This window comes from Mesoplodon densirostris, chromosome 4 (genome assembly GCF_025265405.1).
Source record: "Mesoplodon densirostris isolate mMesDen1 chromosome 4, mMesDen1 primary haplotype, whole genome shotgun sequence".
Classification (NCBI taxonomy): Eukaryota; Metazoa; Chordata; class Mammalia; order Artiodactyla; family Ziphiidae; genus Mesoplodon; species Mesoplodon densirostris.
The window spans coordinates 12,687,002-12,699,600 of NC_082664.1; the positions used below are offsets into that span (position 1 = coordinate 12,687,002).

Consider the following 12,599-nt stretch of genomic DNA (forward strand, 5'->3'; position numbering starts at 1 on the left):
TGGGAGGGGGAGGAAAAGAAGCGCACACACCACTAATGCAATTACAGGTGGCATCGGCTGTGATTTCTGTCTCTGCTCGTGAGCGCCCATCTGGAAAGGTCTTGTTTAAATGGGGGTGAAAATTTATTATTTTTAAAAGAAAAATGCACAGTAAATTTTACTTACGTATTTATAGAAAGATTTATACCAATCAAGCATTTAACAATGTAAAAAGTAAATCTACATTTGCAAAGTTAAACATATGAAAATACAAAGCAGACTGAATTATCAAAAAGAAAACATTTTATTTATATCACTAAATACAATTAGTTTCCCTGATTATAACCCATAATGAGTGTCACCTAAAATACAGGATGGTCTGTACAGAGGCAGACACTCCCAGCATCTCCGTGTGTATGCATATATACACTGAGCCCCTGACCTCAGAAAAAGCAAGAGCTGAGCTCGTTAGATTATTTTTGTTTTTAGAAACTCTTACCATTGGAAGGAAATCAGAGGAAGATTTTGGGAGCCGAGTACTTGTATAATAACTTAAAAAGTTAAAAGCTTGTAGTGATAAAATAACCTTGTGTACCCTCCTCAGGCATCTCAGGCAAGTGACCCTTCTGCAGACCCCAAAACTGGAGAGAGACGACCAATCACCAAAACAACCAGGCTCCGTTCATTTGCCATGTGGTTGGTCATGGTGCATTTCTGGTGTGTAAGTCAACAGAACAATCATGACCCAGAGGTGAAGCAAAGCCTGAAGAAAGAAAAAACAATTTATGGATTAGCCAATAAATCAATCCTCCCTGAAGGCCCACTGTGCAGTGCACTGAGGGCAGGAGCTATGTCTCGTTTGTCTCTGTATTCCTGTGGCTAGCGTGTCTGCAACAGTGCAGGTGCGCAGTACGTGTTTACTGGATAAACAAGGAAGAAACAACTGTATAGTCAAATGAGCTAAAAAGTGCAATGGAAGGTAATAAAGAGCTACAATACCTACAGCATTCAGTTGAGAGGAGCAAAGTCTTGAGCACATTCACAACGTGCACACGTACACATAATTAACCCATCAGGGGATTACAATGCACAGTAGATGGCCTGATTAAAACGGCTAGGTATACATGAAGTTGGCTGGAAAGGCTTTTTAGAACAGAGTTGTGGTTGGTGTTTTGAAAGAGGGTTTAGCCATGATTTGGTGAAGAGGTGACGGGAAGACATTCTTCACAGGAATAATGTGTCAGGCTTCAGAGGTCGATTTAGGGTCCAGAACAGGACCTGCAGTGATGCATTTCCACTAACTCCCTCATGGTGGTGCTGACATGATGAGGTTCCATCACGAAGTTGCCTTGCACACAAGAAGTGCCACATCGCATCTCATGCTGACAGAGGGTGCCTGTGTTCCTCATGATCCCCCCACCCAGATGTGGGCATGTTCTGAATCCTTTCTGATGCCATTCAATTTTTTTTCTTTTGCTCTCCCCATCCCCCTCATCTTAAAACCTTTTTGTTTAAAGGAGTAACTCTTCCCTCTAGTGGCTCTCAAGGAAATTTCTAAGTATGCTTTTATTTCTTCTCAAGAAAACTGCCCATCTTAATTCAGTTCAACTACTTTTAGACATCCCCACTCAGAACAGTCAGTGGGCTTTTTAGGCTCACAGAAGATATGACATGGCATCCCAAACTATGGTAACCATTTTATTAGAGCTAAGAAATCTAAGAAAGAAAATACATCAACTTTGAGATCCCTTTAGGAAATAAAGCAAAACACATGGAAATAATTAAACTTTACTTCAAGATAAAAATGAAATCAACTGTTTTGTATTGTATCACTGGAGGGGCTTAGAAATAAAGGTAATCATTAAACTGCACTACAGTTAGTTTTATTGTCAGTAAAGCCTTCAAGCAATTTATTTTTTAGACATAATGAATTATCAACATTACTTGTATGCTTTAAGAAAAAAAATCTTAATTACCAAAAATGAGTTCTATTCTCTTTCAAAATTGCTAAAAGTTTAGTCAAAAAGATCAGCAGCTGAAAAAAACTAGCTAAAAATCAAATGCAGCACTGTTTTTGCAAACAAGTTTACTTACCATATATATAATTACAAAAACTCGTGCTATGGGGTATCTTCGGAGAAAAATTCCCAAACGGATGCTGTGCAGGTGGCAGGGGTGGAGAGAGAGGAGAGAGTTACACTCAAAACATGTGGTAATATCTCATCATGTTTTTTAAGACTTTACTCATTTAAACTATTTATGTGGCTACCACAAAAGACAGATTATTTCTGTTTTATAGTAGATTGTTAAATGATTACTTGAAATAACCATATAAAATATCATAGCAGTGAGCAAATACTTTTATCATTATTTGGGGATTGACTGTTAAGCTTTTAGCACAAGCTATTCCTCTTAATTCTTCAGCTACAACTGTAGAAGGCAAACTTGGTCCCTCTGGCAATCGTTTTTCTTTTAGGAACCAAAGGCAAGTGTGAATACATGAATAGGAAAAAAGAGTCTAGTTGGAGTGAACCTGTAAATAGCCAATCTGGGAGCTTCAGCATGGACACATACTTCTAAAAGGCTCCCAGCTACAGAGACTCAAGTAGACACTTTAAGTAAGAGTGGGAAGCATTACGATGTCCAGACCTATTACTATGCCTTTCTGCAACATTTTTTCCCTAAGATGGATACATGTACAGATACACCTTTCTTCTATGCCCTTCTGCTTCTTTCACTACCCCTAGCACAATGCCTTGCCTTGCATATACGTTCTCTGAAAATTAATATGTATGTTGAATAAATTAATAGTTGAAATAGATGTGCTCAATAGTGTGGAGACAGTGACTATGGCATCCAAGGCTCACTGCTTCAGGAAACCAAATTAGTAAATCATCCTCATTTTTAATACCATAGCTCTATTCTGACACAAAAAGGTAAGGAAAGATTGCCCTGTTAGGCAACAATTCATTTAACTATGTTTAATTATAAAAACTAAAAGGCAAGAGAGTTTAGTAGGTTATTTAGATATGAACTTTATCAAGGCTATACACATATACTGGTAAAACATTTTCTTTATAAGGTGGATGACTACTAGTATAAAAAGTTTTATTTATAAATATATATAACATACATATAAATTGTTATTTATATAGTATATATAAAATATATATGAAAATAAGTACTATTCATTTATATATAGTGGCATCTTTTATTCTAATCATATGATGAAGGATATAAAACATTCAAATGGATGCATTTACATGATAGAGGCTTTCTCAATGAAGTTTAATGAGTTTTCAAACAGAGTTTATTACAGAAAGAAGAGAAATGATCAGAGTTAAACATCTTCAACAAAATACAGGCACTGGCAGACCTCTTAAAGCAATTTCATGACACTGAAATATCAGCTAGGGGGACTTCCCTGGAGCTCCAGTGCTTAAGACTCCGTGCTCCCAAGGCAGGGGGCCCAGGTTTAATCCCTGGTCAGGGAACTAGATCCTGCATGCCACAACTAAAAAAGATCCCACGTGCCGCAACTAAACATCTCGTATGCTGCAACGAAGATCCCGCGTGCCGCAACTAAGACCTGGTGCAGCCAAATAAATAAATAAGTATTTAAAAAAAAAAAATCAGCTTGGGAATTCCCTGGCGGCCCAGTGGCTAGGACTCCGCGCTTCTACTGCAGGGGGCCTGGTTCAATCCCTGGTGAGGAAACTACTCCCGCAAGCCACATGGCGCAGTCAATCAATCAATCAGTATCAGCTCTGCTGGACAGGACTCAGTATGACTGAAATCACTGGAGAATGTTACAAAAATACGGTCCATCACTCATTGGTTCTGGCACTGCTTACCTAAATTGGTCAATTGAACTAGCAGCTTTGCGGACTTTCCCATACATTCCTGCCAGATTAGTTTCTGTGTCATTAAAAAGAACAGGAACGTTTCGCAGACGTGTGCCTGTTTAAACAAGAAAATAAGTAATTAACGTACAGACATCAAAGTCAACTTTCTCACAAAATTATAGTTGAATATACCTTATGTTACATATGGAAGAAATTCTCAAGGTCAACTTTTAAGCAATAACCAAAGGTGAAAACATTAAAAGAAGACAGTTTAGATATGTAAACTTCCATACCCACAAAAATCAAAATTTAAAAACTAAGAAAATTATTTTCCCATGAAGTTAGCAAAAATCAGAGTTTACCAAGTATTGGTGAGAGGCAGCATTAATGGGCACTTTCTTCCTGGGCCAGCAGGAGTGAGGCCACACACCCTTTCTACGAAGCTGGTAACTCCCAAATTGGCATCTCCAGCCCAGTCCACCTCCAACTCCAGGCTCGTCCAATCACCCTTTCATTGCCATCTGGATGTCTAGTAGACATCTCAACTTAGCACACGGCACACAGTTATCCTGATTGCTTGCCCTTGCTGCCAACCTTCTCTTCCTGCAGTTTTCCCCATCTCAATACACAACTCCACTTTTCCAAAAACCTTTAACTCCTTTCTCTCAAACTCCACATCTGATCTGCCCGCAAATTCCATCTGCTTTCCTTTAAAATAAATCCTGAACCCACCCCCTCCATCCCCACTCTGGTCTGAGTCACCAGCCTGCCTTACGTGGGTTAAAACCATGCCCCTCCCTGGTCTCCCTGCCTCAGTGCTTAGCTCTCTGCAGTCTACTCTTGACACAGCAGCCAGAGACATCTTGTTAAAATATACAGGTCAGCTCAGTCACTCCTCTCAAGACCCTTCTATGGCTTCCGACTTCATTCAGAGTAAAAGTCCTTATACAGATCTAAACAGCCTCCTCCAAGTTCTGGCCCCTCATTCAGTCTACTCCAGCTGCACTGGTCTCCTGCAATGTGCCAGCTATACTCCTGCCTCAGGGCCTTTGCACTTCTCTCTGCTTGGAACACTTTTTCTGTAGATCTCTTCATAGTCTACTACCTGACTTCCTTTGGGGCTTTAATGAAATGCCACCTTTTCAACAAGGTCTTCCTTGACTACCCTGTTTAAATTACTATCCCCTCCTCACATGTGGCACCCTGCACATCTTTCTCTGCTCCATTTCCCTCTGTAGCACATATCTCCAGCTCATACCACTTGTTTACTGCCTGTCTCCTCCCCTGTATTCCCCCACGACACCAGAATGTGAGATCTATGGGGCAGAGAGTCTGGCCTCTTTTGTTGACCACTGTATCTCTGCAACAGCACCTGATACTGAGTGGGCACTTAATAATTATTTGCTGATTTCGGGAACAAGAATCAAAAGCCTTTAAATGTGTGTGCTTATTGACCCAACAATTCCATTTCTGATCATTTATCAATCTCCAACAATAAGGAACTGATTAAACAAATTACAGTATTTTCATGGGATAAATTTCTATAAAGCAATATATACATTATTGTATGAAATATATTATTAAAATATATTTATATGAAAAGAATTAAAAATCAATAAAACAAGTGCTGCAAACATATATAGGAAAAAAGTCTGGACAAAGATGTTCCAAAATGTTACCTGAGGGCAACAGATTATCAGGTGGTTTTAATTTCCTTTTTTTGGCATTTCTTTTTATAGAGAGACTGTGTTATTAAAAAATATATATAAAATAACATGTTATTTGAAGAAAAGTTCTAAAAATTTAAAGCCAAAGAACTAAGATTTGTTGAATGACTACTTTGTAGTCAAAGTAGTCATGAAGTTCTAAGACTAAAAACCTGATCTGTTGAAACTTATGCTAAAATCTTCAACATTCTTCTTGATCATGTATTTTAAGAATCTATACATTTCTCTGTTAAAATTATAGAGCACGATATACTCATGTGACTATGTATTAACTTTAATATTCATAATTACGGTTATTAAAGCAAGTCTTACTTTGAGATTCCTGAAAGCCCCTCTCAACTGAATTATTTGTCCTCACCACCCTGTTAAGTGTCCTGGGCCTTCTTCTCCAGGTTCGAAACCAGTGAGGGATAGTAATCAGCCCACTGTCCAGTTCATTAACGATCATATCAAACAGTGCACAGCCCAGGCCTCGAGAAAAGTGGCTGCTTTGTTAGATAAAGCTTCTTTTTAAACAAAAATGGTCTTTCTGTAACTTCTCAAATCATGTCTGAATTAGCAACGTTGAAAATTAAGGCAATGAAATATTCGTTTGAGATTCCCCCTTTTTTTTTTTACCTTCGCCACTGTCAACTCCAGACATGTTAATAGAAGACCCATTACTACTGCTTCCAGCGGCGGACTTCATTTGCTGCTCAAGGCGCTCCAGCTGGAAGACCAGAGAGTTCTTCTCTGTGCTGAGACTCTCCAGCATGGTCTGCTTCTGGATGAGAGTCTCTGTCAGCTGATGGAGTCGATTTTCTAACTCAGACTGACTGCTATTGCTTAAAGTTTTATTCGTAAGCTGAAAGGCAAAGTATTCATAAGATTACTACATAAAATGAAAGGCATACAATACAGAAACCACGTTACTACATTCCCACCGGTAAACCGTGGCATTAAGTGATTTCTCAAAACTCTACGATTCTTTCACCATCTACAGAAGCGATTTTCAAACTGTTATTAGTGGGCCATGAAATCAATTTGGTGGGTCACAGTTGCCATTTAAAAAAACAGAACAGAATAGTACATAGAGGGCACAGCATATAGTGTGTGAGAGTATTCTTTTGTGAAACTTCTGTTTTGGTTTTATACGTGTAAGTGTGTGTGAGTATAGAGACATGATTTAAATTTTATTTCTTGCTATGTCATCACAGTCAAAAACACTTGAAGGGCCTCCCTGGTGGCGCAGTGGTTGAGAGTCCGCCTGCCGATGCAGGGGACACGGGTTCGTGCCCCGATCCCGGAGGATCCCACATGCCGCGGAGCGGCTGGGCCCGCGAGCCATGGCCGCGGAGCCTGTGTGTCCGGAGCCTGTGCTCCGCAACGGGAGAGGCCACAGCAGTGAGAGGCCCGCGTACAGCAAAAAAAAAAAAAAAACAAAAAAAAAACACTTGAAAGCACTGGTACACGGGACGCAGTTCAAGCTTCTCAACCTGGATTCAAAACCCTCCATAAGTCAACAGTTGTGGCGCACTGCAAAAACCACAATCTCTGCGCTGCAATTTCCTAGCTACCTGACCTTGGACAAGTTGCTACACTTCCCCCAATCTGTCTGCTCACCTGTGAGGGTAAGCGTGCCTTTTGCATACGGCCCTCTGGGACATGAAAGGAGAGTTCTCCTAGCAGGCTCTGGCTGACAGCTGCTCCTTAGTAACTTCATTCCACCTTCTGTTTGCTCTCACCTGTGTCACCGTCCTCTGCTCCCATCTGGCCTCTGCTCTGCTGTTCAGATGTTCCCTTTGGGGCAAACCCAGTCCCCTTCTCTTCTCCAGTCTCTGCCTCCCTTCAAAGCCTCTTCCTTGAAGCCCTTTCCAACTACTCCAGCCCGAGCTGATCTTGGCCTTCTTTTAGACTCCTGCTGACTACCTTGGCATTTATCTTCACTATGGTAACAATTTTGCCTCCTCAATGAAACTGCCAGTCAGCTCTGTGAGGACAAGAATCACCGTCTGCATCAACACAGTCTGGAAAAGAGGCTGAGAGACGGATCTAAGTTGAAAACCCCAGCTCCGCCACTTCTTAGCTACAACCTAGGGCAAACTACAAGCTACACTGAGGTATAGCTGACTTTTAGTTTCAGGTATACAACTTAATGATTTGAAATTTGTATACACTGTGAAATGATCAACCCAGTAAGTCTAGTTACCATCCATCAAGCTTCCTTCCTTCTAAACCGCTTACAGCACTCCCACAAATTAATTGCAGGGCTAGGTCTACAATAAGTAACTATGAAATGGAATTATATTGAGTATAAACTAAGATTTACTTACTATTAAAAAGGAATGCTCAATTTTAAGACTGTACTGTGATCCCCAATCTACTTACTCCACACTTCAATATTTTTTAGTTGAGGTAAAATTTACATTCAGTGAAATACCCAGATCTTAAGTATAAAATGAGTTTCGACAAACGTATTAACTGTGCAACCAACACCCAGATCAAAACACAGAATATTTCCATCACCCCCAGACAACACTGCTCTGCTTTCTATAACCAGAATTTAGTTTTGCCTTTTCTTGAATTTCCTATAAATGGAATCATACGGTATGATCACTTTTGTGTGTGGCTTTTTAAAAAGATTTATCCGGGGCTTCTCTGGTGGCGCAGTGGTTAAGAATCCGCCTGACAATGCAGGAGACATGGGTTTGAGCCCAGGAAGATCCCACATGCCGCAGAGCAACTAAGCCCGTGCACCACAACTACTGAGCCCACGCTCTAGAGCCTGCGAGTCACAACTACTGAGCCTGCGCACCACAACTACTGAAGCCCGTGTGCCACAACTACTGAAGCCCCTGCGCCTAGAACCCATGCTCCACAACGAGAAGCCACCTCAAAGAGAAGCCCGTGCACCGCAACTAAGAGTAGCCCCCACTTGCCACAGCTAGAGAAAAGCCCACATGCAGCAACAAAGACCCAATGCAGCCAAAAATAAATTTATTTTTTAAAAACTAAAAAAATAAAAAGATTTATCCATGTTGTCCTATCAGTAGTTTGTTTCTTTTTATCACTGAGTAGTATGCAATGTGTTTATCCATATACTTTAAAAAAAAAATTAATTAATTAATTAATCTTTGGCTGCGTTGGGTCTTTGTTGCTGTGCACAGGCTTTCTCTAGTTGCGGCGAGCGGGGGCTACTCTTTGTTGTGCGTGGGCTTCTCGTTGCAGTGGCTTCTTTTATTGCAGAGCACGGGCTCTAGGCGCGCGGGTTTCAGCAGTTGTGGCATGCAGGCTCAGTGGTTGTGGCGCACGGGCTTAGCTGCTCCGCGGCATGTGGGATCCTCCCAGACCAGGGCTCGAACCCGTGTCCCCTGCATTGGCAGGCGGATTCTTAACCACTGCGTCACCAGGAAAGCCCCCACGTACTTGTTGACTGACATTTCAGTTGTTTCCAGTTTGGGCTATTTATGAACAAAGCCACTACAAATATTCCTGTACAAGTCTTTTTGTGTACATATGGCTTCACTTATACTGAGTAAGTATCTGAGGTTATAGGTTAGATGTATGTTGTTAACTTTATCAGAAACAGCCAGTTTTCCAAAGTGGCTGTACTACTGTACCCTCCCACCAGCAGAGTATGACAGTTCCAACTGCACCACATCCTCAACGCGTGGTACTGCCAATCTTTCCACTTTCTGCCAGTCTAGTGGGCGTGGAGTGCTGTATCTCCCTGAGGTTTTAATTTGCATTTCCCTGATGACTAATGATTTTGAGCACCTATTCATGTGCTTATCTGGCTATTCATAATCTTCTTTTGTGAACTGTCTACCCAAGTCTTTTGTCCATTAAAAAAAAATTAGTTGTACATCTCTTTAGTTTCAGTAAGAGTCCTTATCCTGGTCACAAACCCTCTGTCAGCTGAGCTATGCATTGTAACCAGCTCCTCCCAGTCTGTTGCTGACCTCTCTTCATTTTTGTCATGGAGTCTCTGGATGAGCAAAAATTTTTAATTTTGATGAAGTCCAATTTTATCACTTTTTCCATCTATGGTTAGTGCTTCTTGTATCCTAAAAAATCTGTCTTCTCCCAAATTGCAAAAGATTTCCCTGTACTTTCTTGTAGGAGCTTTGTAGCTTACGCCTAGCTTCATTCCAAATCAATTTTTGTTAATTTTACAAGTCTAATTAGGGGATAAAGATCAATGTTCATTTTTTTCCACAAGTTTTTATCTAGTCCCATAAAATAGTTTTTAAAGAAAGAAAAAATAGTCAAACTGCAATGTAATTTTTTTTTTTTTTTTGGCTGCATTGGGTCTTTGTAGCATGTGGGGTCTTTCGTTGTGGCAAGCGGGCTCTCCGTTGCGGTGCACAGGCTTCTTTCTCTCTAGTTTGTGGTGTGTAGGCTCTAGAGCACGCAGGCTCACCAGTTGCAGCACACGGGCCCAGTTGCCCCACAGCATGTGGGATACTAGTTCCCCGGCCAGGGATAGAACCCATGTCCCCTGCACTGGAAGGCAGACTCCTAACCACTGGACCACCAGGGAACTCCCATGCAATGTAATTTTTTAACCAAGGTATTTTTCTCCGAGGAGGCCCAAAGGTAATAAGATAAGCAGAAACAGCATTTTTTATTGTTCATTCAGTATATATCTTAACTCACTAATTGAGTGGGGTTTTGTTTTGTTTTGTTTTTTTTGCAGTGTATTAAGGGGTTGATATCTTTTTAAATTGTACAACTTCCTTCTTACTTAGATGAAAAATCTTTCAGAGATAACCTCCTATGGTTAATTCTTGATTAACAAAAATACCATGATATCTTAGATATAGTATGTACTCAATAAACATTTTTAAAATATTGGAATGTTTACCTAAGCATTAAACTGATTGATGGTTTATGCTTTCTTTTAATTTTCTGTTAGCAAGTCATCTTACCGTTTGTAATCATTTCACAAATGTAGGAAAGGGAAGGAGAAGGGAACACTCAAAATCAGTTAGCTGTCCCCAACTCTTATAAAAATTTAAAGTTTTTAAACATTTTAAATTATGGACTACTAAGAAGTCTAAGAACTTAAAAAAATTAAATTATTTGACTTTTCATGTTCAAACAAAGTCATCACCTAACTGAAAAATGAACTAGTCAATCTATGCAAATTATTTAAATGATCAATAAGTTCATTATTTATTAAGTCAATCATGTGAATATAAGAGGGGAAAGGACAGTGTATAATGACAGGGTAAGTGAATGCACAATTTTGTCAGTTAATGATAAAGACTGGCAAATCTGAGTGGTAGGCACATATTATTTTCTATGTTTCACATTTTCAGTTATAAAAAGGTCTTAGTGACTCTAACGAAAGATCTATTAATAAGAAAATGTACTGTTGGATTTTTCTTAGGAAAACACACTGTAAACTGGCAATCAGCAAAACTACCACTGAAGTTAGATGGTATGAAATTCTGGAGTAACTCACATCTCCTTGGGTGACTGGTTACAAGATACCTGTATAAGAAGCAAGCCCTAGAATACAGCAAATGCAGACTCAAATGGCATTCAATGAAAATTCATTCTATATCACATTGAAAATAACTTACCTCACTACTCCAACAATAGGATTCAGGTGAAAATACAGGAAAAGAAAGTCTTACTGTATCCCTAAAAAGAATGTAGTTTTACAATGGTATCTTTGCCCAAGTTGTGAATGCTGCTTCATACCTGATTCCTGAGTTTTTGAATTTCATCTTCTCGATCTTTAATTCTGCTTTGCAATGTGTTCTTTGTTCGATACAGATCTTCTTCCATGTAGTGGAATTCCTACAAAGTGAGGCACAAATAAACAAAAGCTAAGTCAGTGCTCCCTATGTCATCTCCAGTACCTGAAACAATGCCTGACACAGGTAGGCACTTGATCAATATGTGCTGTGTATATACTGAATGAGTAAATGAACAGACTTCAAGGGATCTGATGAAAAGTTAATACTTCAGCATGATGTATCAATTTGTATATGATGACTAAGCACAAATCTTTTTTTTTTAAATAAATTTATTTATTTATCTATTTATTTTTTGGCTGCGTTGGGTCTTCATTGCTGCGTGTGGGCTTTTCTCTAGTGGCGGCAAGCGGGGGCTACTCTTCGTTGCAGTGTGTGGGCTTCTCAATGCAGTGGCTTTTCTTGTTGCACAGCACGGGTTCTAGGTGTGCAGGCTTCAGTAGTTGTGGCTCACGGGCTCTAGAGCTCAGGCTCAGTAGTTGTGGCGCACGGGCTTAGCTGCTCTGCGGCATGTGGGATCTTCCCGGACCAGGGCTTGAACCCGAGTCACCTGCACTGGTAGGCGGATTCTTAACCACTGTGCCACCAGGGAAGTCCCAGAGCACAAGTCTTTATTGGTCATATGTTTTCATTTTTCTTAGGTAGAAAAACGTAGGAACAGAACTGCTGGATCATATGATAAGTGTATGCCTAGCATAAAGGAAGAAAACCTGCCAAACTGTTTTCTGAATGCTTTTCAAAATACCTGTACCATTTTGCATTCCTACAGGAATATGAGAGAGTTCCAGTTCTTCCACATCCTTTCCAACATTTGGTACTGTCAGTCTCTGTAAGTGTGGCTATTATAGTGGGCATGTAGTGATATCTCACTGTGGTTTCAATTTGCATGTCCCTGATGATTTGGGGCAGCTTTTCACGGGCTTATTTTTATCAGGCAATATCTTGCGCCTGTTTTGCTCCATCACTGATAAAACACAGAGAGAGGAAAGAAAGAAATACCTCCAAATTCACTAACAACTGCACCAAACTAGTTTGTATGAAGGACAGGATCAGTAAGAGTCAGGTGAGAATTAAAGAGTAAAGCAATGCCAGGAAAGAAAGAGTAAATCATTAAGTATCTTCAAAAGCATTATGCTTAACGGTGCAAAGTAAAGGGAGCTGTATGAAGAAGTAACGTGATATGGAATCAAACTGCTAGAGACTACTTTAGACATTTAGTTCAACCTGCTCACTTCACAGACTAAAAAAACTGAGATAAGTGAGAAAAGAGAAAATGAGGAAGGTAATTAGGTTAGGTAGGG

At 40.1% G+C, this 12,599-nt stretch overlaps 1 protein-coding gene across 1 annotated transcript in view; it reads right to left on the bottom strand.

The window, feature by feature from the left end:
• Positions 1–264: 264 nt before the first annotated feature.
• The window catches only part of GOLGA5 (golgin A5), a 31,432-nt gene continuing 19,097 nt past the window's right edge, over positions 265–12,599 (bottom strand). Inside the window, exons 9-13 of the mRNA XM_060095705.1 lie at positions 11,243–11,341; positions 6,170–6,395; positions 3,834–3,939; positions 2,074–2,137; positions 265–742 (exon numbers count right to left, since the gene is read on the bottom strand). Coding sequence (XP_059951688.1) covers positions 662–742; positions 2,074–2,137; positions 3,834–3,939; positions 6,170–6,395; positions 11,243–11,341 — 576 coding nt within the window. The 3' untranslated portion in view covers positions 265–661. The remainder of the gene's footprint in view (positions 743–2,073; positions 2,138–3,833; positions 3,940–6,169; positions 6,396–11,242; positions 11,342–12,599) is intronic.